Raw genomic sequence first — 26,233 nt, 5'->3', positions numbered from 1 at the left:
GCTGTAGTTTTCTGTTTTCAATTTTCTCGACCTGTGTAACCCCTTATTCTTCATCATAATTATTTAAAAATAATTTTTGTTATTATTTGTGGACTCGAAAAGTGACCACACGTCCTCGCGAATAGATGAATGCTAGTACAGGGTGAGAAACTGAGGTAAGAGAGGAGTATTAGCCAAAAATATAGATGGGCACAAACTCACCAACCGTTTAATTTATAGGTCAAACCTATTGGTTTAGCCAGTGCTTGTTCTTTTAAGCAGAGCTGTGAAGGGAGAGTGGAATGCACATCAAAATATGGCTAGGATTCACTGCTGTATCTTACATCAAGGCCAGTTTTGCTTATTACTCCACGAAAATACATTCTGTTTTACATTGTTGTTTGGTAGCCACGTTTTGGCACTATTTTTTGGCCCATAAGATGCAAAATGTAAGTGTGCCTGAAACAACGTTTCAATATAAAATATGCAAACATTAAAAAACAGCATAGCATAGCATGCATACCATTTTATTAAGCACTACTGTATAGCATTCATTCCTTAAGAATATCAGCAAAGATTATCTTCACAATCACAAAAATATATTGTCAAACTATTCTGAAGAAGTTGCATACTGTGCAGCAAGTTCAGACTTTTCAACTCGTAATTGCTGATGTACATTGTAAGACACACTACACAGACCGGGAAACTTTCAACTTTTAATCAGGAAATTGAGGAAATAATTGTATATTGTCATCGTCCCCATTTTATAATGCACACGAAAAGAAGTGAAAAAGGAATCCCACAGAAAAATGACTTAACCATTGTTTATGTATCTCTTTATTGGATACTCGATTTACAAAATATGACAACACTGTGCCCCAGGCTATAATACAACAGTGTGTGTTATTTGTGTGTACATGTAGGTGTTTTAAAGAAACTGTAATGAAATGAAATGGACCGGTTTGTATATATTACAGAACATACCTTTAGACCGAGACATGACAACTGCATCCAAAGTGGGAAATGTAAACACTTAAATTATAAACTCATTCTTTCAAAAAGTTCAAAATACTTCAGTTTAAAAAGGTATATAAAATGTAATACCACATATAAATTACATTTAAGAGTCTGTACACAGTTTGACCCGAAGAAGCACCAAAACGGTACAGTGTACAGAACTGCTTCCTCATGCTTTAAAAAAACATTTTGGTAACAAAAATACAGAGGACCGACAGATGTTACATGTAGAGTTTCTTAACAGAACCCCCCACCATAACTCCCACTCAGGATTAAAATGACAGGTTCTTCTTTTTTCCCATTCAGAAGTTTGGTAAATTAGTGCACAAAGTACAATTCTCTTCATTTTGGCTTCTTATGCTAATATATTAATTGTACTTGGTAAAGATAAACAGAAGTAAAAGATTTGGTTCCGTTTCTCAACAAATAAAAATAAAAGTGAACGTAAACATATACAAGAGTTTTCCTGTCAGGAAGTCTTCCGAGATGGAACAAGGGAATGTCCCACCTTCCTCGTGTTTCGGGTCCCGCTTAACAGGCACTGCAGTTGTAAGACCAGCCTCACACTGGTGTAGGTGACATTCCCGAACAGTGTTCTTCCATAAAAGTAGGACAGGAGCAGTGGACCCTGCTATCCGTCCTTTGCAAGACACAGAGAAACATTCAACAGAATGCTGGAGAGTTGCATATCCTTTTTTTTCTCCGCACATATAGCAAGAACTTGGAGCGCGAAATACAATCACAGACAATACACATTATGTGCAAAGCTATGCAGCAATATGCTGCATAGCAACAGTCATTATGTCAAAGCAGCCTACCTTACTTAGAGAGTCCCTTAAAAAAAGAAAATAAAAGTCCTGGACCAAAAAACACGCAACGAGAGCCACCAATAAAACGGTGCCACGCTGCAGCTGTCTTTATCCATTGTTGGTAGGTCAAAGTGGCTCAAAAATCTCAAGATTATTCTATCGAGCTTAAATCCCACATGGGATTACTCCTCAAACGGCAAGCAAACACAAACACTGTTTCCCTTAAGTCTCTTGCGACAAAGTTCCAACTTAAGCTTCTAATTGAATATCTACTTCATCCAATGGTGGCGTGTCATTGTCGCCTAACAATTCTGTTTCTGGCACAGAGTCCTCTTCTTCTTTCATTAGATTCTGGGGTATCAACTCAGTAGCAGCGTGTGCCCCCTCTGCTCCATCCGCAAGTTGAGCTGCCCTGTCGGCCACCGACGTGCTTGAGGGAGCCGTTGTTACATAACCAGTGCTGGTGGAGCCGCTCCCACTATGGTGGGATCCTGGTTTCTGGATCATTTGCTGCTGCATTGGCTGAGGAGCCATTTGCATAGGGATTTGCATGGGATAGAAATTTTGCAGGTAGGCGCCGTAGGCAGCCATGGGCTGATAACCATTGACTGGAATGTAGAGCTGAGGTGCTGGAACCATTGGTCGGATTTGTCCTTTCATCTGAATGAACTGTGGCTGTGGGTAAGGCTGTGCTTTTGGCTTGGGTCCCACATACCTAGCATTGCTGACATTGCTGACTGGGCTCGTGCTGAGAGAACTTGTCTGAGTGGTATTGCTTGCCCCAGACGTTTGTGCTGAACTGTTGTAGTTTGAGATACTTTCCCATGTTCTCAGTCTCGTGTGTATATCTTTGAATCGTGGCCTCCTGGCAGGGAATTCATTCCAGCACTCCAACATTAATGTGTATATCCATGCAGGGCAGTCATCTGGGCAGGAAAGAACCTGGCGGTTCCTGACCATCTCAATTACATCCTGATTGGAATACCCACAGTAGGGCTGCAGGCCGTAACTGTAGATCTCCCAAATCACAACACCATAAGACCAGATATCCGAATCAGTAGAACTCTGTCCGTACATTATTGCTTCTGGTGACATCCACCTTATGGGAAGAAGAGAATTCCCCACCAGTTTGTAGTAGTCAGCAGAATACACCTCCCTAAATAGGCCCAGGTCAGAAATTTTCACATTGAGTTTGTCAAACACCAAAACATTTCTGGTAGCTAAATCCTTGTGTACAACATGGTGGCTGGAGAGGAACTCCATCCCTGCTGCAATCTGCGTCACAATGTGCAGGAAATCGGCTGGTTCCAGGGTAGACCTTACAGTCTTGTCATCATCTGTGCTGCCAACATCTGAGTGTGGGGATCTCATGACCAGAAACTCATGGAGGTCACTGTGGGAAGAGTAGCTAAAGATCATACTCATGGGCTGCTCCTTTGTAACCACTCCCAGCAAGCACACAATATTTGGATGCTGCAGCCGGGACCTCATCATAGCTTCATGCTTGAACTCTTCCCTCATGGCCAGTTCCGCCTTGTCTTTCAATGTTTTGATGGCAATGGCTTGAGTCTGTTCTCCGGGGGATGTGCCAAAGAGATGTCCTTTATACACTTTGCCAAAACGGTCTTCTCCGAGCTCTTCCATAAACCGTACTGCTGAGAGATTGAGCTCCTTCAACTTAGCCTGAAATACAAAATAAATGGCACCTGTTAACAAACAAATGTATACGGTATTATACTTATTATGTTTCAAAACTCCTCCAAAGTTTTGATACATTAGTTCCCATAACAAAATACACAACACACGGTTCACCAATCTAGAACCACAAGGGCTTTTGGTATACAAATTATCACTGGAGAATGCTTGTCAACGGCAGTGATCCCAAGAAAAACAAAGGGAACTATACTGTAACACTACGAGTGAATACATTATCTATTTATCACAACAATGCATCCCACTAGAGGATAGTTCAGAAAAGAATGGGAGCATACCGGCTGCTTGTGTTGGTTCATCAGCGGCATTTCCATGTCCTGACTTGGTGACGCCATGAGCTGACGACGTTGTGGTGTGCCAGCCGACGCCTTCTGTTTGTTCCGGCACATGCACACCAGAAAGAAGAGGCAAGTAATGACCAAGGGAATTGAAATGCTAGTAACCAGGATGTAGAGGATCTCCATTTTAGAGCTGTCACGTGGACCTTCTGAAAAAATAAAGAAATACACTGTTGAGAGATTATATGACTTTTAAATAAAAGTAATCAAACTAAGACATTTTGTTGCTACTCTTTTCCTACATGCGTAACAATGGATCCAAAATTTAGGAAGGTATAAGGTAGAGTAGTTGGAATACAGTTTATACGAGAGTCTCTCCATGCGCCATCTTCAAAAGATGTAAACAGAGAGTGCATGCTTTAGTGCAATTGTAGCAAATATGATCGTAAAGGCCCAGGAAAATGTAACAAGCCATGGGTGCAGCATGGATTTATAGGTAGATTCCACTCTGTCCAAGCAAAGGATTTGGAAATGCCCAACTATACACAATAAAATGGCTAACGGGGGATGTGTGGATTCCTACTGGGTTAAAAGTAAGGTCAAGATGTTTGTGTTAGCAGCACATTCATCATAAAGCATTGCACCACAATACCCCTTTCTACATGGCCCAGAAACAGACCCTCTCGAGTGGAAACAGATCTTTCAGAAGTACAAACTCCCTACTTCTCAAGCTGCAAAATTTCAAGAGAAAGAAAACATACAGCAGATTCTTCTCTGGAACTGCTCCCAGAATCTGGAATGCTTTCCATCCCGAGATCTGATGCAACCCTTACACATCACTTTTTTAAGAAAGACGTAAAAAATCTATTATCCAACAAACTCACCACCTACTGATGAATTACCCCCTCTCTTCTTGATCCGCTCCCCCAACCTACTCCCGGGCCGTGCATTGTTCTTTTGCCTACGTTGCTCCTTAGTTTCCACTACGTTCCTCCACTCCTCGGACTATGCTCAGACGGTGAATCTTGTTAGACTATGTCTTCTTATCTCTCTTCTGTGCATGCAAATACTGTTCTCCATGATATATGTCATGTTATGTATACTATGTTAGACTGCACTATATTGTTATTATCTGTCTGTTTTTGCTTGTCCTGTAAAGCGCTGTCACCTGCAAGGCTCTTGTTCGCGCTATAAAAAACTCGAAATAAATATCGAACTTATGTTTTTCCAAGCGTGCCGTCCCACCACTTTAGATTGGCGGCAGCAGTTACTATACTTAACACTCGCTTAAATTGAATAGAAACACTGGCATAGCATCGGAACATGAATTAATGCAGCATCAAAGCAGAAACTATGAGTGTCCCTTTGTGCCAAGCCCAGAACGGATAGTTCAGAATTGCTCAACATTGGCATTTCAGCGTGGGCACAACAATGGGGCCTGAATCCATATAGCCTTGTGCAGATGGAGTTGCTGTCAAAGGGCAAACAATGCACAAGGGTTTTCGTCGCATTACATCTACCCAGACATTTGCGAGAAGAAAGTATCACAATATGTATAACTTTGAATATCTTGTTCAAGTCGGACCGCTTATTTTTGTGTTGTTTTTTACATCTACTTTTTTGTATTCTGATTGATTTTCACAGTCCTTGTATCTAATTTAGTGGAATGTTGATGTTATTTACTATTTATCCACTTACTGCAGACATTTTAACCACTTACTGTAAATATATATGGGTCAAAGAGTCTGATGATGACTTTTGTTCGGTAATTGATTTTAAATGTTGCATAATGTTACTTTATGTGATGTCGTTTCTACATCTCTATGATTTCCGAGATGTAAAACAGATATCTTGCAAAGGTATGCTGGGCAGGGACAGTCTAAAACGAATATGGAATTTTAAGCAAAATCTTGAAAGTGTGGTTAACCGTAAGGACTGGTGTAGGAATACAAAAGGTTGGCGGGCTACTATGTATCCTGGTCTCTCCCACTGTTAATTTCTCCTTTTCGAAACAATATGTGAATGCTTTGCCTTTATCTATTATAGATGAGCCACAATCGGATTTTTTTTCTGAAAGTAAGAGAAAGAGAAACAAAGAGTGGGAAAGAGGGAGGGGGAGAGAGAGAGAGACAAAGAGTGCATTTCCTGACTATTGCTCCATCTGCAGAGAATCTTTATTTGTTTAAATGCCATGATCTATTGTGATGGTATTTTTCGGACTGAAACTTGCAACAACTCTTTCTTCTAGATTGCATAGAATCGAAACTCATTTACGAACTCTGCTCAGTTTCCTAACTGGCATCCTAGAAATGGTCTCTTACTTGCCCATTTTGCAGTCTATCATAAGTAGCTGCGCTTCCTCAGTGCAGAGCTAAAATCCTGTTTTTTTGCATTTGAAGTGTCTAAATTTAATAAACATTTCTCCAAATGAATGCACAAGTTGAAAACGATGAGTAGGGACTGACTCTCTCTGTTCCCTACTCGTGCTGTCTAATGTACATTCTTTGATTAGAGAATGTTCCTGTTATAAGTAGGCAAAACCCCCAGGCTCCGAGGTCTTCAAGGTCCGACCTTTCCTTGTTTTACTGCTTCTCAAGTCAAAATTCATATCTCTTTTATTTCCACCATTTCAACAATGCACTCAAGTCATGCCATAGGAAAAAATGGAAAATATGAGCGTAGAGCCTAACCTAAAAATATGCATCTACTACAGCAAAGAATTCATAAAAATGTATACGTAGACTAAATCCATACTTACGGCAAGGAGGCACATCACACAGTTCCATGCGCACATTTTTATTTTGAGTGAAGCACCAGGGGGCTTCGTGTTGGTTGCCGGGATTGCGGCAGTACGCATGCCCTCCTCCGATCTCTGGATAGACCATGCTCGTCAGATGGTGGCTGTGAGGAAACTGGCTGTTCCATGGCTGGCACTGGTGGCCTGATCTGGTAACGCTGACCATACCTTTATATTCGGTTCCGGAGTCATTGTAACACTGTTGATCTGTATCATTAAGGAAAAGAATTGGGAGAAGAAAGGAGAACATAAATGAATGTCTCACACTTCTAAGAACATACTGCCAGTTCCTTTTACTGCATAATCTGTTTCAAAATGGAACGCGCTACAGAGAACATACCTAAGCCATATATTAATAGGTATGTTGTGTGTGTGGACAGTAGCAGCCGGTGTCAGGAAAAAGTTTGTGGGCAGTGCGGGGGGCACACTGTGGGGAGCGCATGGTGGGTAGGCAATAACAATGCCAAAAATAAACGTACCTGCTGCTCTGCTGGCTCCACTGCAGCACATGCTGAGGCTCCCAGACTTCCCTATGGCCAATCCAGAAGCTGCTCTCATGCTGCTGGCAGCAATGAGAGAAGCGCCGGGATTGGCCTGAGTGCCTTGGATTTGTACTCTCTGAGAGACTGGGTGCCTGTGCCTGCTGTCTCCAAACCGGCAATGCAGCTCAGGTTGGAGACATCTTAGTGCACATGTCGGGTTTCGCCATCTTAAGATGGCCGGCCAAACCAACATGCGCACTAACAGTAGTGCCCACCACTCCTCCTCTATGCCTCTCATCAGTCGTCATGATGGATGGCCCCACACCCAAGACGGCTCCGGTAAGAAAAATAAAATGATAATAAACATGTTTTATTATCATTTTATTTTTCCCGGGTGTGCCCGAACAGAGGAGCCGCCCCTGTGTATGGAATTTTTCCCTTTCTTCAAAAGCTGTAATGTCAGTCTAGAGGTTTGGTTGGCCAAGACACATTAACTGAGCAGTGATTAACAGATAATAAGACATCTGTGAGGGAATTTAATGTCCACTCAAAAGTAGATAGCATATCTAGCCACTCCCATCACAATGGAATCATGGAACAGCAGAAGTTAATATGTATTGTATTAAAATGGGATTCCATGTATATACTACTCCATGCTCCCTATTATACTACACCACAACGAGGGCTATATTGGAAGAGTATTGAATTGCATTATGACAGATATGTGGAAACAAGGTGGTGTCGTACAGGGTGAGTATAGTTGGCCTCGTATCCTGCCTTAGGACATACTCGCCTCTCCTAAACAATTGTTCAGTTTCTTTAAGCATTGTAAATGTATACTTACGGGGCCTAGAAGCTTAATGCTAAAGGAAAGCAGATATCTTAACATTACAGTATTTGAAATATAGATTGCCTTTTCCGAATTAGCATTACACAAAATGCTAAGTGTACATGCTGCCTTATGAATAGTTTTACGATACACAACTGCTGCAGGTACTCCAGTAGTTATCTTCTTATCCTGATACAAATTTGAGCAGGAATTTCGTATAATTTACTATTCCAACTCCAGTCTATGCGGACACTAGGGAAGGTGTTGGATTTTAAATCCAACACCTTCTCCCCCCTAACGCAAGTCGCTGTTTCGACTTGCGTAGTAAAGGTTTGCAAAGTAACAACGCGGTCGTACTAATGTCCGCGTTGTAATGGCATGCGAAATATCGCATGCGAAGTAAACGCTGTTTACCGTAAAGTTCTATTGACTTTCTCATAATTTGACAATAAAGCACCTAGATGGTTCTTCTCTTGTAAATGAAGAATAAATAAGCGATATAGAACATAACAGATCTGATTACATCATTTGTAACAGATGTAATTGGTTCTATTAAATACATGCACTGTGGTCCAACCCTGATTGAACGCTGTTTGTTACCATTTGCAAGTGAAACGTTTGTCTGAAGTATTGCTAGATGCACAATACTTCAATGCTGTAGTATCCTCTCTTTAGGTCCCTATTGATGAGAAGCAGAAGCGGCAGCCGCTCCATTAGGGCAGAGGAGCACCGCCACCCCCGCCACCACCAGTACTTAAAACGATAATAAATCTGGTTTTAACCCGGTTTTATAATCATTTTATTTTAATCCCCTAGACCCACCCCGAGGACTCTGATGAGTCTTGGAGTGGGTTCAAGGGATGACACTACTGCTGGGGGAATGGGAGGCACTCCCTTCACTGTGCATGAGGTATTTGGCCGGCCATCTCAGGCTGACCAAACCCCTCATGCACAGTAAAGCTCTCTCTGGCCTCACCCGGCCAAACCCTTCATGCGCAGTGAAGCTCTCTCCAGCCTCGCCCGGCCAAACCCCTCATGCGCAGTGAAGCTCTCTCCAGCCTCGCCCGGCCAACCCCTCATGTGCAGTGAAGCTCTCTCCAGCCTCACCCAGCCAAACCCCTCATGTGCAGTGAAGCTCTCTCCAGCCTCGCCCGGCCAAACCCTTCATGTGCAGTGAAGCTCTCTCCAGCCTCGCCCGGCCAAACCCTTCATGCGCAGTGAAGCTCTCTCCAGCCTCGCCCGGCCAAACCCCTCATGCACAGTGAAGTTCTCTCCAGCCTCGCCCGGCCAAACCCTTTATGCGCAGTGAAGCTCTCTCCAGCCTCGCCCGGCCAAACCCCTCATGCGCAGTGAAGCTCTCTCCAGCCTCGCCCGGCCAAACCGTTCATGCGCAGTGAAGCTCTCTCCAGCCTCGCCCGGCCAAACCCTTCATGCGCAGTGAAGCTCTCTCCAGCCTCGCCCGGCCAAACCCTTCATGCGCAGTGAAGCTCTCTCCAGCCTCGCCCGGCCAAACCCTTCATGCGCAGTGAAGCTCTCTCCAGCCTCGCCCGGCCAAGCCCTTCATGCACAGTGAAGCTCTCTCCAGCCTCGCCCGGCCAAGCCCTTCATGCGCAGTGAAGCTCTCTCCAGCCTCGCCCGGCCAAGCCCTTCATGCGCAGTGAAGCTCTCTCCAGCCTCAGCTGCGTTGCTGGGACTGGAGAGAGCAGGGACAGGCTCCCAGTCTGCCCTGGAGCGCAAGTTTGTGACGCTCAGGCCAATCCTGAAGCTGCTTTGAAGCGATAGCAGCTTCAGCAGCGGCCGCAGGGCAGGCTGGGAGCCAGTGCCCAGCCCCAGAGCCAGAAGCAGGAAGATCTGATTCGCGGGAGATGGGGATGGCGGCAGCGGTAAGGTAAGAAGGTTTTTTTTTAAAACAATTTACCCAAACCCTCCCTGCCTCCCTCCTCTGGCCCACCCTGCCCCTTCCCCCCCAACCACACTTTGGCAGGGGACAGGACGCAACTGTGAAAATCTGAGTAACTGCATTCAACAGTAACAAGCAAACTGAGAAGAACCCACAGCTCACAGGAAACCTACATCTTGTGAGTCTCTCCACAGGAATGCCAATCCTCATGCAGTTGGCAGCATCTGGGCTTTCGGGCAGTGGCAGCTCCTCACAGTTTGGTAACTGCAGCTGCATCAGGATGAGAGGGTTGGACCTGGCGATGTTGTACTCCTGCCGGCAGAGGTCATTCTCCAGCACTTCACACTCGTCCCGGCACAGCTCGCGGGGTTTCGGAGTGCGGGTCCGCTCGTCGCAGAGTGGGAACACAAAGTGGCAGAAGGAAGGGATGGCAAATTGAGAGCAGATGTCGGACAGGTGTGTAGACGTGCCAATCATGGTAAACGCAGCTGGAAGAGAGAAGATACTTGAACATCAAGTAGAGTCTACACTTTCAATCAAACATATTTATTGGAGAGCAAAACAGTCTTCATAATTATTAAAATACAAAAATAATACACTTCATTATCATAAAATAGCAAGAACAATTCAGTAAGTAATGTCCATTTCCTACACTTGCAATAATTTCCACAAGTCTGCAGAATCTAACATCTGTACATTTATATTTACTTATATTCACACATAACATAGGTGCTACTGTATTTAACAAAAACATTTCAGATTACAATTCTCATAACAACGCATGCTTCCTATTCGTGCAGTCTCTAAAAAAAATGACAGACGGCACTGAATTTTTGGCATTTTGAATTAAAACGAGGACTGCAATTTGAACTCTGAACTCTTATAAGACCCTTTCATCTTCCGCCGTAAATGTAATAGGAAATACAAGAAGCCTTTGGTCTGTAAAGGAGCCAAGTCAAGATAGATCTTCCAGTCTTTAAAAATATATCATTCCGTTGACGACAAGGAAGGACTGGGAACATAATGTCCATCTCTTGTACCTCCAAACTGCACTGTACTTCTCAGTGGCCTCACAGGCAGAGCACTAAGTTCAGGCCACAGGCTGGTGGCCAATCGACATCACACATATTACAATATGGAGGTAATTTAGGTTAAATTGCTCGTAGGTAGGAGGCAGAGACTGGTCTCCGCTTCCATAGTTAGCCCAACAAATCTTGGGTGTTTCACAACTGTGGCTGACTGCATTAATTGAAAGTGCCATGTCAAAGTGGAACAACAGACACTAGGCATTATTTGTTGTTTTTCAAACTTAGACGCCCATTACGGGGTTAGTTTATCTTTTTTTAAACACCATAATCAATCTCCCTGACGTGCTGAGAGTTCTTTTGCATAGCCGATCTGGGACATTATTGGTTTTTAAATGCTTTGGACTTGCAAATTTATCATTTTTCCAAAATTAACGTTTATTGGTTCTCATTCTGTAAATCTAGGTGAATGGGTAGGAAAAAAATGCAAACGATGCGAGAAAAGAACGAGTCTCAAAAATGTAACCCATGGCATGGCCGCCCAGGCGGGTGGCAGAGGGAGTGCTGCTTGATGGCTGTGGCGCTGCAGAGGTGTTTGCCATGGCAGAGATGGCTGAGGCTCCACCATTTCCACCACCTCTAAGTGAGGCAGGACCCCCACAAGCATTTGATGATTTATGATCTGATATTGCCTGCTTTGAATAAGGTCCTTTGTCCGTATTGGACACTGAAGGCATGAAGATGGTTTGCATGTTTGGTTTGCTTTCTTGTACTTGGCAGTTTCCGTGCTCTGCAGGGCACTCTCCGTTGTAATCATCGAGCATCAGCCCCTTGTCCTACTTAAAATCAAGACTCTTCTTGATGTTTAACCATGATTCTGTTCTTGCTCTCTGTCCCTGCCTGCCCAGGAGAGTCCCAGCACTGGCGCGCCAGTCGGCTCTTGACAATAACAACCTTTGCATCAACAGTTGTCAAGATGCAGGTGAACGCTTTGGGTATTGGATATTCGTGTCAGTCATTTACAACACATATCAACATGATGTGATACCTAAGATTAACAGATGCCTCCCTGCCATCAGGGACACCAAATGCCAGTCCAGGGTTTACTAGTACAAGCCACTGAAAGCTAGGGTTTTGGTGGAATTGTTTAATTGGCGTGAGCCAAGACCAGACCTTACATGTGCCTGGTGTATGGTCAGGGTTGGATAATGATGTTCTTACTGAGAGACGGTTGTCTCCTTAGCATAGTTTCAATCAAGCTGATGTATTTTCGAGCCCCAACTAGCAAAGGCATGTATTATTCTTAAAGGAATGTAATTTGCAGATTATTTGTTCTATAAGCAGTGGTAGTATGAAAATGATTTCATCAAATATGAAAATTACAATTCCATTGACACTTCTGTTGAAAATGATTTCTTATTCTGTCTGTGTGAGATTCCTTAGTTCTTCTATGTGGGACATTTATCTCTGCTGTCCAAACTTCTCTCTATGTATTCTCTGTCTCCAATAACGTCTCTGAAGAAGATTCTTATTTAGAAGCCTGTGTGGGTTACTTACTGATCACCACAAATACTGCCCTATTTTGTAGTTTCTTCGAACAAAAAACTCACACTTTCCTATATTTTACTGTGGATCCTAAAAGGGGAAATTCACATTTCCGATGCCCACAAAATATCCTTATAGTCCAATACAGTTCAGTTTGATGCTCAGACTGGGTGGACATTTGTTTTGTCAATTACCCTAATCACAACTTTGCATGGATGTTGACAAGATAAAAAATATACTTTTACAAGCCTGTAAATAACATATTGTTGGAAGGTAATGGTTTGCAGCAAGAAGGGTAAGATGGACCTTTTGTGGCCAATTAGCACCTTTTGCAAGGGTTAAATCCACAGCGGTTATCCCATGTTTGTACAGAAGATAAGCAATCTGGGAATTGCTATCGTTGATTGCCCCTTGTCTTTCACCCTGCAAGTGAGGGATGATGTGGGGTGCCACTCTACCAGTTTCCAAATGTAATCCTTGAGGAGGTCTCTCTCGCATTGGCTCAAATTAATGCCAAATGGAGACGGAATAGTATACGACAAAAAGACAGCATTGTGTACTCGTGCTTATCACGACCTAATCTTGTGCTAAATATGGAGAATTTCAGAGAAAAGTAGTACTGTTTACTTTCTAAATCCCTTTGAATCAAAAGACACTTTAGCAAAAGAATACAAAGCCCCCAGTGGCTAAATCCATGCCAGATTTTTAAGGTACACATTCACTATTCAAATGAACCTCTTCAAGAAACATTTTGCCCAGATTTGCAAATTTTTCACCCAACGCAGCGCAACATCAACATTTGTGTTGTGTAACGGGGAAAATAGAGTGTAACACCTTATCTAAATAAATTGGCCTGCTTCTGGTGGCATTTCCTCTGCTGGTGAACCAACAGGCTGCCTTGCACAATGCAGTTTCACACCATGGTGCAGAAGTAGGTGTGCACTGTCTAGCACAGGATTTGTACTTTAGATCAATCCTTCCAGTACATATTCGTTTGCACTGACACTCGGAAGGTTCAGTTACACTAGATGTGTGATGTGCAGTGCACCTTACATTCAATGGATTGAGGTTTTATGAAAAATGAACACATTTCATATTGTTTGTACCTGTTTAAAGTAGGCTTTAGATTTTGATGCCCAGTCTGGCTGTCTTACTAGATCAGGCATTGTGTAAGAAACCTATGGGTGTTTGCACTTATCCGGCACAGTAATGTCCCAATCTTGCAAACCATTTTTTGCACTGAAAAAAGTTCACCTTTCCAGTGCATAACAGTTTTTGCTCTGGATAGTAATTAGTATCCACAAATTCGCTTGGCTTCACTTTACGCTAGTGGCAGTGCAAAGACTTAGTAGATCTGAGCATGCAAATGTATCTGGTTGGATAGATAATATTTCACGATATGGGCCCCTTGGACAGAAGTTGGAATCCTATGATGTATGCTTTCACGATGCTGCATGAACTTCTACCAATGTGCTGAGATGCAGGGGGTGGGATCATTCCATAATAGTCCTGTTTTGATTGATTCCTAAATCTATAGCATTGCCAACCGTTTAAGAGTCGGTGTGAATATTAATTAGTCGATACAAGCTTGTACCGAAGATATTACCATATCCAGATGGATCAGTTTATTCACTTACCCCGGTTGTCAATTCAAACAACTATCCGAGTTTCCAATCTAATCAGCACTATTCGGTGTCTTGAAAACGGTCCCTAAAAGGTTTGAATGCAGCAGCAAGCGAACAAATTCTTTCCAGATATGACGTGGAGACATGTTCCGAAAAATCTGTGATATTCACTCTCTGTAAGTACTTTGCCAGATTCTAGACTTTTTAATGATCACTGGTCGGACAAAATACATTCACTTTTCGAATTTTCTACGGAACAGCTTTCAAAAGCGTACCAGTAGAGGGCAGCATGTACCAACATATGGGGGTTGGTGGCACTCTCTAAAGCTGACATTATAAAAAGCTGTTCATTCGGGCGTTTTCTGCCACTATATCCTACATATGTGCAGCGTTGTCTCTTTCAAAGTTGGTATCATGTTACAAGACTGAAATGGTGTGCGCCTGTAGGTTCTTACAAGATGCATATAGTTGAAACTTATAAAAATACAGTAAAATACGTAAGTAATGTAAACGGCGACAGTGCTAGGCCAGTGACTAAACATGGCATCGGTTCCATCAAATGCACACGGTGGGACGAAGGAGTGACAGAACGCTGTCCCTTCCAGAGAACACTGGGGGTTCTACCTGTTATTCGATTCTCAATTTCCCCCTGCATTTGGAGAGAGTCCACGTAGATGGTCCGGTTGCCGATGAATCGTGCACAGGCAATTCCTCGGTACGGCTGACAAAAGCCGTCTTCTTGATCGTCTTCCCTGGAAGAAAAGACCAAAAAATCCCAAATTAATACAGGGCGCAGGCTTGCAGACGTCCAACCCTTTCCCTGGTGGCTCACAGGTTTTCCATGCCCAGTTCAGACTGTTATACGATCCAACATAAATCATAACTTTCACTTCTAGCGAGCTGACGTGCTTCCCCTCTCCCAGGTTCTGCCTCATTCGAGCCCCCTTCCAATAAGTTCAGTATACAGATTCATTGGAATGGCAGCTGGATACGTTGCACGTCACAGAACCCCTTCAGCCCTCCCCCCATCTTCAGCCCAAAGCCCATGAATATTTGTGAGCAATTAGAGACTCGCTTATCACATTCTGCAGGGAAGGCTCATCGTTTGCGTTACATCCCCGAGTCAGCAAACCAGCCCCAGGCAAACAAAAGATTAGACAAAGGACCACTTAGTTTGGGCCTCATTCACAAAGCGCTTTCTCTAAGGAGTTGTGTCCTACTCCTGCCTTAGTTAGTTCTACATTTCTCCTCAAGTTTGAGGACTAGTTCACAGAACATGTCTGGGCAGTTGTATCTTAGTCTTGGTGGTGTGACTTCCTCAGGGCGATTCTTAAATCAAAGTGGGGCATTTACTCCCGTGTGTGTTCACATAGCCAGGGTTGCAGTCAATTTCCAACTTTTTTGGCAATAACAAAGAAACTTAGGATGGGAAGCTGTGGCAGTCACTGATTCACAGGAATTGTTCGGAAATTCCAAGTTATTCACAAATTTACATTTACATAGTGTATCTCTACATGTACATAACTCCCTCATAATAGTGCAACTGTGCAGACATGTTTTACCTGTACACTCTATTTTACTGTCCAAATATACATTTTCTCCTCCCTAATGGAGTATATTTATGAGCATTTTGATGTGGGGTGCTGTCTGTAAAAGTATGCAAATGCCCATAAAATTGCAGATTTATTGACCTTCGCAAACATTGGAAGATGATCCCCCCCTCGTGCCCTCCCCCCAAGAAACACCCTTTATGAGTGTAAATCCACGTTTTGTGAATACGTAATGTGAATTTGCAGCCAGAGATCATGCCATGTGTGATTCTGCATGTTCTTCCTGTCTTTGGTTTACATTTTTCCACCCTAAGTAAACATATGTAAAATGTTATCAGTTTCCAGAGATGCCAGCCTCTGATGCATGAGCTTCAGTCCATATTTCTACCAGATCTCAATGAGCCCCGCCCCTGTAATAAAGTTTGGCCATCTCCTACATTGTCCTCCCTTCACCTCAACGCCGCAATCTTGTCCAAAAATACTTAATCGTCTCCAACCAGCATCAAACTAGCCCCAGCCAAACATTCCTGTGTTCTTAAGCCGCTGACATTCTGTACCTCTGCTGCACAAAAAGTGGCCCCTTCACTAAACCAAAAAATGAATTCAGATCTAGTCCTGTATAGTTGTCTTGATTAAAATGTGGGTATTAGTAAGTGATTGGACGCCTGTCCTAATTAATTAATTTTATATATTTTTTTGGGTTGGAAGTCAGAGATGCTCCTTTCCAGGGCTGAACGGGCTGAAAGGGGCCAGGAAAGTCCACCACTGGGCTGAGGACAAGGGCCCACTTTTAGGGGTGCATGGTCAGGGGGGATCATCTGCTGAGTAGACTGCCAGCCTTCAGGCAACACAACTACTTTCCTTGCAGACACATGAAATGCGCTTCCTCTACCGCAAGTTTTTTTGGAGACGGTCCTACTGAATTGCTACCTACTCCATACACAGAGCTTAATTTGAGGCGGTGCTTTCCAGTGCTCGGCACCGACACTTAATCGTCAACACCGGCGCTTATAAATCCAACTCGACCCAAAGTCGACTGGAGTGCTTTTCATGGGCCCCAATTAAGGACACTTTTTTTGGGTAGGCACGGAGAGATTAACTGATTACACTGAGACTCAAAACCTGGTTCCCCTGCCCCAAACGCAGCTCTGGCTGTTACGCCACATCCGCTCCCCACTTGTAGGGTTTCATGGTTAGTAGTTGATTCTGTTATAGGCGGTACTAATAGGAACAACAGGCTGGTGCAAGCTGCCCCCTGACGAGCCCCAGCACTTATTTTTTCTCAATTTAATAACTGTCCATACAATAGTGGACCGGAAGAAACACATTCTCCTGGGCTGCCTATGGTCCGAGTCCACCACTGTGCCTGGCTGTTTTGCATCACAATGAAACCCTAAGGTTACCTCCTCTCCACAGAGGCAGAGTGTGAGAAACTGTGAGCAAAGAGTGGTCTGAACACTGAGTAAGCATGCGGTCTATACATCCCATACTCTCTCCAAAAGGACCTTAAAACAGCACGCGTGCAATTCAGGGGAACACTAACTCTAAAAAAACAAGGGGTGGAAGTCAGAGGCCTCGACCTTTCGCTCAAGCATGGCAGACACTAGTTATTTCTGCCAAGAACTTATTATATGGGGTTCCAATAAGCGCAGAACATGTGTTCTCAATATATGCGCTCTGCCTGGTAGGGCTATTACACTAAACTGCATTAAATTATACTGGCTATTACTTTAGATGGAACATAATGATCTGGGGTCTGGACTAAATTAGACAGCGTTTCATTACAGCAAGATGCTTCTATATAGCATGTCCCTTTTAAAGTCCAAATAGCATGCATGGCACTGTACTCCTATAATGAGAGGAGTAAGCTGAGCCCCACTTCCAGGAAGGCTGTGCAAGGATGTGACGTGTTTTGAGGCCCTCCAGTGATACAGCTGGGTCTGCATGGAGAACACAGATGAAGAAGTGGCAGCTCAGACATATGTTTCGAGGACGTAAAAAGCATTCTGTCCACCCCCATCCACCCAATCATGCATGGAACGGATTCATAGTCAACAATTCTGCCATAATGCTAACTGAACACTAGGTAACCAGGAAAACGAAAGGGCGCTCAACTACACATCTGGGTCAGAGTATCAAATTATATTTCGTATCTAACGGTGCTCGCAGGGGAAGAAGGGTTGGTTACCTACACAACCCTACCCCTACCCACATGTGCGGATAACAAAACTAAAGAAAAATCCTCCCCGAGCACACAAAATGTATATGATCCACAAATAAAGATTTCAATGTCCAAAAATGTATTCTTCTTGTCTTTAAATCAGGTACTCTTCAGTTGGTACAGCAGACTTCTCTTGTCCGTACATCCAAAACATTCAATTAAGTATTTCTTCAATATAAACCAAATTCTAAGCAGCCAACGCGTGTTTCGTCATGCTAGATCAAGCATCCTTGACTTCTTCAGGGCTGCAAACCCAAATAAGTAAAGTATAAGCAAAGAAAAAATATATTGTATCTTACACACTTACACACTGGTACAAATACATCTCATTCCTCCTTAGTACTTGCCTAGTTAATGAAAAACGACAGAAGAGCATTTAAGAATTCATAGCAAACCATCACCCAGTGTGACATGGAGTAAAGTCCCAAGGAAAGCTGTAAAGGTCATAGCACCAGATATCTCCTGTTTCAACACCCAGAATTGTGAAAGCCCAAGAGCAAAACTAAAATGTATTTGTTAAAAATAATTTTGAAATTATATGCGTAAAATCACCTGAAATTCAGATTCCAAGGTACAAAACTTATAAATTGGTCCGTATCGATATCAAACGCACAACTCTCTATCTGTAAAATCAAAATCATACATCAGATGCAGTAAACCTAATAAGAAGAACTCTCATCAAGAACAAATAATCCCCCCATCACAATTCTGCCATAATGACTGCTCATGGGATAAGTATTATGCATTCATTATAATGAGGTGGACGTGCTTTCCTAAAGTTTTGAAGAGATGTTTGTCCAGTGCTCGGTCTTTACATAGTGACTTTTCCGCAAGCCTGCCGTCCTGCCAGTTTCCTTATTAGAAGTCCACATCCCATTCCATCAAATGTTTACATTCCGGAGTAAAATTTCAGGAGTAAACTGACTGCAGAACTTTGTTTGTACATTTGTACAGAGAGGGCGTAGCTTGGTTGCGGTTGCAATCAAGCTAAAACAGGCTTCAAAAGCTGTGACTGTGCAGCATGGAAGAGACAGCAAATCTAGATGTGTTCTATTGTTGCAAGATGTTAGTTACCGAATTCACATGAACTCTTTGCAAAAACATCCACCTGAGCAACCTGGGCCTGATTCACAAAGGTAAACTTACACTTTGGTGTTAATAAAAAAAGAAAGACCTGACAGTGGAACCTTCTAATTAACAGCACCTAACCTGTTTTTACACTCCTTACGCAATGTCCCTTCTATACTAAGTGGGATCTGTGTGCACACTGAATAGTACCCACCATCACAGTACTTATTCCGACAGGAACTTAACAATTCAAAACCAAAGCACAGGTGCACCACTCAGAAAAAAACTTTTGTCAAAAAGGACAATTTTAACGTCCATATCTAATAAAGAAAGTTCTTGAATTTATTATTTTTTCTTTCTCTTTTATTGTTTCATTTTCATTTCACGTTGATGAAACACAGTGTTCAACACACAGAACAGCCGACACGTTTCGTCCCCTTGAGGGACTTCTTTAGGGCATTAGAAATAGGTGGAGTCAAACTCTCTCCATAAAGTTTATTTTGGTTCTGGGATTCCCTTAAAGACAGCTTTTCCCCGTCCAATAAAATATTGTGTCAGGTAGTAGCGCCGTTTAAATAGAGGTAACGATCACTCGATAAGTAGATGAAGCAAGTCCCACTTTGATAATGTCCAGCTCTGCCACTATATATATTATACAGGTTCAGTGTGAATCCTACGCAAAGTATTCTTTCACATTTGTCACACCAAGGCCTGATGGGAAGACGAGTGACACCCCCTGATAAGGGATGGACCCGGTGTGCTAATAAAAACCGCTACACCTATAATGAATCTGGGCCAAGCAGACGTCCCATTGCGAACACCATAATAATTACAACCCAATAAGGCAGGAAAGCGACAGCCACAGTAAAGCTGTGACAGTTGACACAGGTTCTATGGGACGTGTCAGCAGCGCGGACGGGCAGGAAACTTTTGTGTAAGTTTACATTTTTGGGGTATTCACAAACTATGAGGTATAGTAAGTGTATGAGTGCGGAGTCTCTGCAGTCGCACATAAAAAAATAGGACAGGCTTATCTTTTTATGTGTTGATATCTCTGCCCGCCTGTGGTGTCTCCACAGTCATAAACTTACTATTAACTCGTAGTTTGTGAATATCAAAGTAATGTAAACTTACACAAAACTGTAATATTGCCTTTGTGAATCAAGCCCACTCTGTTTCTAAGCATAGTTGATCCTAAAAGTTGCCAGTGGTGCCTACTGCGGGGGGCATCACCGAGGTTCCATGCTTCTGCCTGCTGAGGGGTGCCGCGTGCCTCCTGCCTGTAATCAAGTTAAGATAAAGCAAGAGTCAGTCGCATAGCTTGTGCTGGAACAGTCATGCTTACACAAGCTGCCAGTTGCACAACCCCCAAGCCATGTTATTTTGGTTTAGGTCAATTTGTCCATTGTCCGCAGCCACCTCACAGAGATATACATGATGTAGAACAGTACTTTTTAACCTTTTGACTTCTGTGGACCCTCACTGAATCATTACTAGAATCTGGGACCCCGAACCGAGTCGTTATTGTAAGCCGGGAACTCCCAGCCTAAGCAATTTCTATGTTTTGGACCTTAAAACAATACACAAATAAGGCAGAAACAAGTATACTCCAAACAAATGCTCAAATATTGAAATATTGTGTGTAATTCACAATCAAATATAGAAAATGTTTTCAATTTTGCTTCTTTATTTGTGTATATTTTATTAGATTAATTTTAATATTATTTAATGTTGTATATCAGTGGTGAATCTCCAGGAATCCTTGGACCACAGGTTAAGAACCACTGATTTAGAATCAGGCCATCTTGCATTATCTGCTTGGAGCCGTACAGAGTGCGCTGTGCATTGATGCTGCAACGAGTACCTTACAGAAATGGATACAAAGTTTCAACTTGGAACACTAAATGTGTCAAAAGGTCAACGGCATTCTTCTGGATAGGAAATCCTCTTCCATTGGCTGCTGCCTGGCAGAAACAAGGGATGCAAAGGATTCAGTAGGTTGCGTTCAGCTGTTGCCGATAGACAACCGCTTCTAGAAGATTCTAGTCTGGTGGCATTTACATGCCAAATAACTGCCACAGATAAGTCTGAAGGTCTCTAACATATTCCCGTGAAAGGGGCCATTGATAGCAAAGATTAATGAAATTCAACGGCACACCCAAGTCACTGGGCAAGGAGGTGCCTGACAAAGTCCATAGGCCTCCAACCCACTCAACTCTCACTGTGGGACAAAACTGTATGGAATAGTGTGGTAGCCATCTGTAGAAAGTGCTTTCTCTCTTTTGCCCTATGGTATTCTACATTATGTGAAAGACTACTCTCCTTCTCACAGCTTGACACTGAGTCTCTGTTATTTCTTTGCAAGCTGAACTCCGCCCCCCTTCAAATGTTTCCATAGATGTCCTTCCTAAGCTTCCTGCACTCTGCTTCACATGATCGGTGCTGTATTCTGAAAGAGAGTGTCAGGGTGTGATGTGGCTGTAAGTTCTATTCTCTCTCCAAAATATACTATTAATAAAATGAAAAGAAGAAAAATCTTCTGTAACTTAAATTAGTACTCTTGAATGTGCACTTATGGCATTATTCCGAGTTGCACTGCACAGCAGCGCCAAAATTACCGGGTCTGGAAACACCGTTAACCATGCAATGGTAAATAACATTAGAACTGAGTTTTACAAGATTAACTAACACACTAAGCATTGGCAAAGCCAATAGGTCTCGCCTATGTAAAAGCTATTGGCTTTGCCAAAGTCTTTTAGCAATATTATACTGCTGCATGTCTAAAAGCACAATTCAGAGCTGGTTGCGTCATAGTGCTTTATTTTCTTATGCAGGTGGGCATCATGTACAACTTGAGGGAGGGTGGAAATGGTTTTAAAAAAGCACTATGATGAGGCAGTACTGGCCTCGTCATAGTGCTTTTTTTCTCCATATGATGGGTGGGGTGGCAACAGAGAGGAAAGAAGCAACACGGACAATGGTGGGGGTGTGGGAGGGTAAGAAGCAACATGGACATATTTGGTGGGAAGGACCAACATGGACAATGGGCGGGGAAGGGGAGGGAAAAAAGCAACACAGACAGGAAGCATAAAAAAAATTCACCCGAATCACAGCAACAATGGATTGACAGAGGAAGGTCGCTAATCAAAGTAAACCAATCAGTAATTGGTCCATGCTCAAATCTAAAGAAGAGGAAGGGACATTGTCAAGTGCTGGCCAATTCGGAGGCAGCAAATAAGAGTGACAATGAATCCAACCAATGGTAAGCAATGGTCGGGCACCTCAGCTCTTTATAGTACAACACATGTCTCGCAACGACTGTGCATGTGCTGTCGACATGCAAGACCTAAATAGATTCCCATTATGGGCTAAATCGTAGGCCGTTTTCTGTTCCTTTACACGTTCTGCTTGGACCATAATGTAAATGGGAGCAGGAGAAATCGTTGGGTCTCCAGTGGTGATGGGCGGGAGGGCATCTGTGGCAGAGGAGGCTTGTGTCAGGCACAGAAAAGCATTTGTCATGTACTAGGCAGGGTCGGTCATCTGGGTTGCATGTATGACCACAGCTCCTGCCTGGACCGGCACCTGATTTATTGGATGAGCTTCCATTCCATAATATCGGGCCCGGTTTTCCTCAAGTTGTGATTGGACAGGAATATCACTCTCTCACACTTGTAGTCCACAATTGTTTGTAATTTTTTTCTCTGCCAGTTTTGGTGAGAGAGGATGGAGTTCCAATTGAGTGAGAAGGGGATGCTTTGGTACTTTACTGTGGCTATTTAACACCACCCATTTCCTCCATCCCACTCAGTAATTACCTGGAGGTATTTAGGAAATGGTGACAAAGTCTTGAGGGAGCTTTGCCCCTTGAACTCTTGTGAACTCCTGTGAAGCAGTTGAATATTTACAACGCCACATGTTAAACCCTTGCCTCCCCCCCTGTGCTCACTCTGAAAAATACTCAAACTCATGAAGGATCATCAGAGGAGCTAGGGAACTGGCAGCACCACCCCTTGGACTTCACAACTTATTTTTCCAGTGCAAAGGCGCCACTGGGAGCGCCACAGAATTGATTTGGCGACAAATTAAATGCAAATTGAACACCAATGAAATTCCTCCCTGCAGCTGCAAGGGTCAAAGCATCGAGCTCTGTAGGGATGGAAACAATTTGCTATTAAGTTTCTTCCTTCTATGATGCCAGAAGCATCCTGGGAAGTGAAAGCAAATCTTTACCGAATATCCCCGCAGAACAGCAACATTTCTAGTGTCTGAAAATGTGTTACATGAATGTAATTTTTTTAACTTGAAAGCAACGCTTTTTATGGGGAAAATTAGATGGCCCCTTAATATCAGATGTAATACCTCCTTTCAACATAAAACTGAAAATATAATTCTTTGCCTTTAAAATTACTTAATAAAAGAAGACGTTTTAATTATGATAACTATTACACTACAAACAAAACAAAATATTTTGGGAATTGAATTGTTGAAGAGGGTGTGTGGCTAATTATTTGCTTTATAGTACAGGTCAACACAAGACATTGGTAATCAGTCCAGAAATAGTGTACATTTCCTGTAGAGTGACAAGCAGTGAAATAGAAAGCGTGCCATTTCTACTATGGGCAAATGATCTTGTCAATTTCTCAAATGACAGCTAAATTTGAAGCATGCCAGATGATTGACAAAGTTCAGTCCATGGAGAGAGCCCAATGTCTCAAGTAAGAGGAAGATAAACCTCACTGATGGGACACTTCTTTGGTAAAACCATATACCATACCTGTGTCTAAAGTGGGTCATATCACAGCACCCATAACGAGAATATTAAATGACATACGTTTTACAACACTGGAAAGTCGGAAGCTCTATTGAAGACATTGGAGTGGTTCAGCCCCTATAATTCGCTGGTAGGGACCCTCTGCTCAAACATTATAAGAACTCCAAATAAACAAGAATTTGTTTTACCCCTGTATACCTGACTGGTGACATCCCCCTTACTGTGTATCCAATTCTGTGGACCAAGTATCCATGTGGATAAAGAAGGATTTGAAAAATATGGAAGCAAGATATCAGTATGGGGCACGGTTTGCCCCAGAAATCATATCAAGAGAGCTGGAAGTCATTAAAGATGCATTGTCTAGAAAAGAGAAGGGTCTGATGAGATATATGCTTTACAGTACTCAGGAACTGACAAGCACTAGCGAATCCTAGAGGTCAGTGTTTAAAATGCTAACACTTGTAGCATTAGCAGATTAAAGGGTGCCATCAAGTGGGAGGCTGCAGGAGGTGATAGAGAAAGTTTCTGTCGAAAATTAGTCCCATAAACTTAGAGCTAAAAATGAAAAAGTGAACATTTGCAGACTGTGATGTAGTTCTGCAGCAACATGTCTTGAAAAATAAGGGTTATTTGGGAGTTCAGAGGTAAACATCAAGAGTGACATAAGAATGCTCACCATAGAGGTGGTAAATGCAACAGAAGTGATGGACCAAACTGAACAGCAGCCTTGAAAATATATTGTACACACACTATGGGATAATCCTAGTGTGAGAGCAAAGAAAGAGCTTGAGCCTACGGTGTTCCAAACATAACTTGATGTTTCTTATCTATCCTTGATAGTACTGTATTTGTAACTGATCTGAGATGTTAAATGTATAAAGCGAAGTGTCTCATTTGATTGGACTCTTGTCCAAACAAGGATGCAAAAGAGATCCACACTTTAGAAATCCTCCATGCAAAAATGAAGATATGTTCTCCATTTTGCATGGTATACATCAATGCATATTGAAATAGCCTCAAGATGGAACATCATTGCATATTGAAACTGATACATTCGTTGAGATGTTCAAGAAAGCAGAAGACTCCGAAAGAGGGGGCACCACTCAAATTGACAAGGCTTTTAAAAGGGAAGCAAATAGTGAGATAGTAGGACTTCACACTCACCACATTTAAGATGAACCTCCAAGCAATAACATTTGAATTGCAGAGTAGTAATCAAAACTATTGTATTGCGCTCATAATAAAATGCAATAGAAAGAACCTTTTGAAGTCTTCGCCTGATACTGAAGGGGCAAAACTGTATTTTCTGTCATCTACTTAAACAGCATGGGCACGATATGTGCTTTACTTTTTACATTAAAATACAGTATTCCTTTTTACCTTACTCTTTGTAGACAGTATGCATAAAGGTACTTGGTTGCCAAATTAATTCTACACACATTCAAAAAAAGAACAGGTCAGCAGGAGATTGCAGTTGGCCGGCCCTCTCAAACAGAAGGAAAAAAAGAAGAAAAACCAAGTGACAGCGATGGGTGGTAGTGACAAAGCGAATACCCATGAGCAGAGGCAACTGGGCAGTGGAGGAGTGGAGGGGATTGGGGTGAAGAGGTGCAGTTGTACAGGGGAGCAACTGGGAGAAGGAGAGCAGAAAAAAGCTTGGGGGCCCAAGCTTTTAAACAAATCAGACAGGGAATAGTGGGGAAGCAACAGATTATCGTGAGTGGTGGAGCAACATCAAAAGTGCAGTGGGACAGGGTTTTCAGTGATGAAAGACAGGCACTTGCTGAAATGAAAAGAAAAAAGTAGTTCCCTGAATGTAAGAAATGGAAGGATACAATTAATCCAATCAAGGGGGTGTTTAAAAAGGTGGTGCTCCAAGAGAGGGGCAAACAAGACGAAGTAGGAAATCCATTGAATAAGAAGCAAGCAAAGGAGAGCTACATGAAAGCCAACCAATGGTAAGTAGTGGGCTGGCCCAAATCCAACAGTACATTTTTCGGTATGGTCCACAGGAGGTCTTTCAACAAGAGAATGCTAAAAGCTGCCTTAGGGCGAGACCTAACTCCACAAAGGACTTCTAACTGTAACAGCACAATCTGTGGTGAGATTCTAATTTTGCAAAGCCTTTTTTATATTAAATTTCAAGAGAGCATAACTGGTGCTAGTCAGAGACTTCCAAATCCAGTTGCTATTCTTAGCACTAATAGCTATTCGACTGTGAATTTAATGCAGTGCTAGTTAATTGGTGGACTTGAAACCCGTTCCCTCTCTCACTTAGGATTCTGTTCAGACCGGGTAACAGGAGAAAAAGCAGATTTTTTTTTACTCTGCCGCCGCAATTACAGCAATATTTTTCTAGCTATTTTATTTCACACACACGATTGCAAGGAGCAATATTTTTACTGGGGTATAAGTAAATCTGAAAACTAACTTTCACACCCGTGCTATCTGACAGCAGACTGGGGGAGTCAGAATAGGGTTCTAAGACCCCAGTTAAGCAGCAGATAATAAATCAGGCTGGAGTGACAGAAAACACTTAACTTAAAATAAAAGGGACTATTTATTCTTGAAACACAGCGTGAGGTCTACTTTTAAGACAAGGAGGCTATGACACAATATTG

General features: G+C 42.7%; 1 protein-coding gene across 1 annotated transcript in view; it reads right to left on the bottom strand.

Annotated features, from left to right (window-relative positions):
* Positions 1-798: 798 nt before the first annotated feature.
* The window catches only part of ROR2 (ROR family WNT receptor 2), a 243,850-nt gene continuing 218,415 nt past the window's right edge, over positions 799-26,233 (bottom strand). The window contains exons 5-9 of the mRNA XM_085632721.1: positions 14,624-14,751; positions 9,978-10,292; positions 6,555-6,800; positions 3,797-4,005; positions 799-3,488 (exon numbers count right to left, since the gene is read on the bottom strand). Coding sequence (XP_085488847.1) covers positions 2,055-3,488; positions 3,797-4,005; positions 6,555-6,800; positions 9,978-10,292; positions 14,624-14,751 — 2,332 coding nt within the window. The 3' untranslated portion in view covers positions 799-2,054. The remainder of the gene's footprint in view (positions 3,489-3,796; positions 4,006-6,554; positions 6,801-9,977; positions 10,293-14,623; positions 14,752-26,233) is intronic.

Source organism: Triturus cristatus, chromosome 2_1 (genome assembly GCF_964204655.1).
Source record: "Triturus cristatus chromosome 2_1, aTriCri1.1, whole genome shotgun sequence".
In the NCBI taxonomy this organism is placed as follows: Eukaryota; Metazoa; Chordata; class Amphibia; order Caudata; family Salamandridae; genus Triturus; species Triturus cristatus.
Note: the sequence above shows the minus strand (reverse complement) of the source record. Positions and strands in the feature narration are given on the sequence as shown.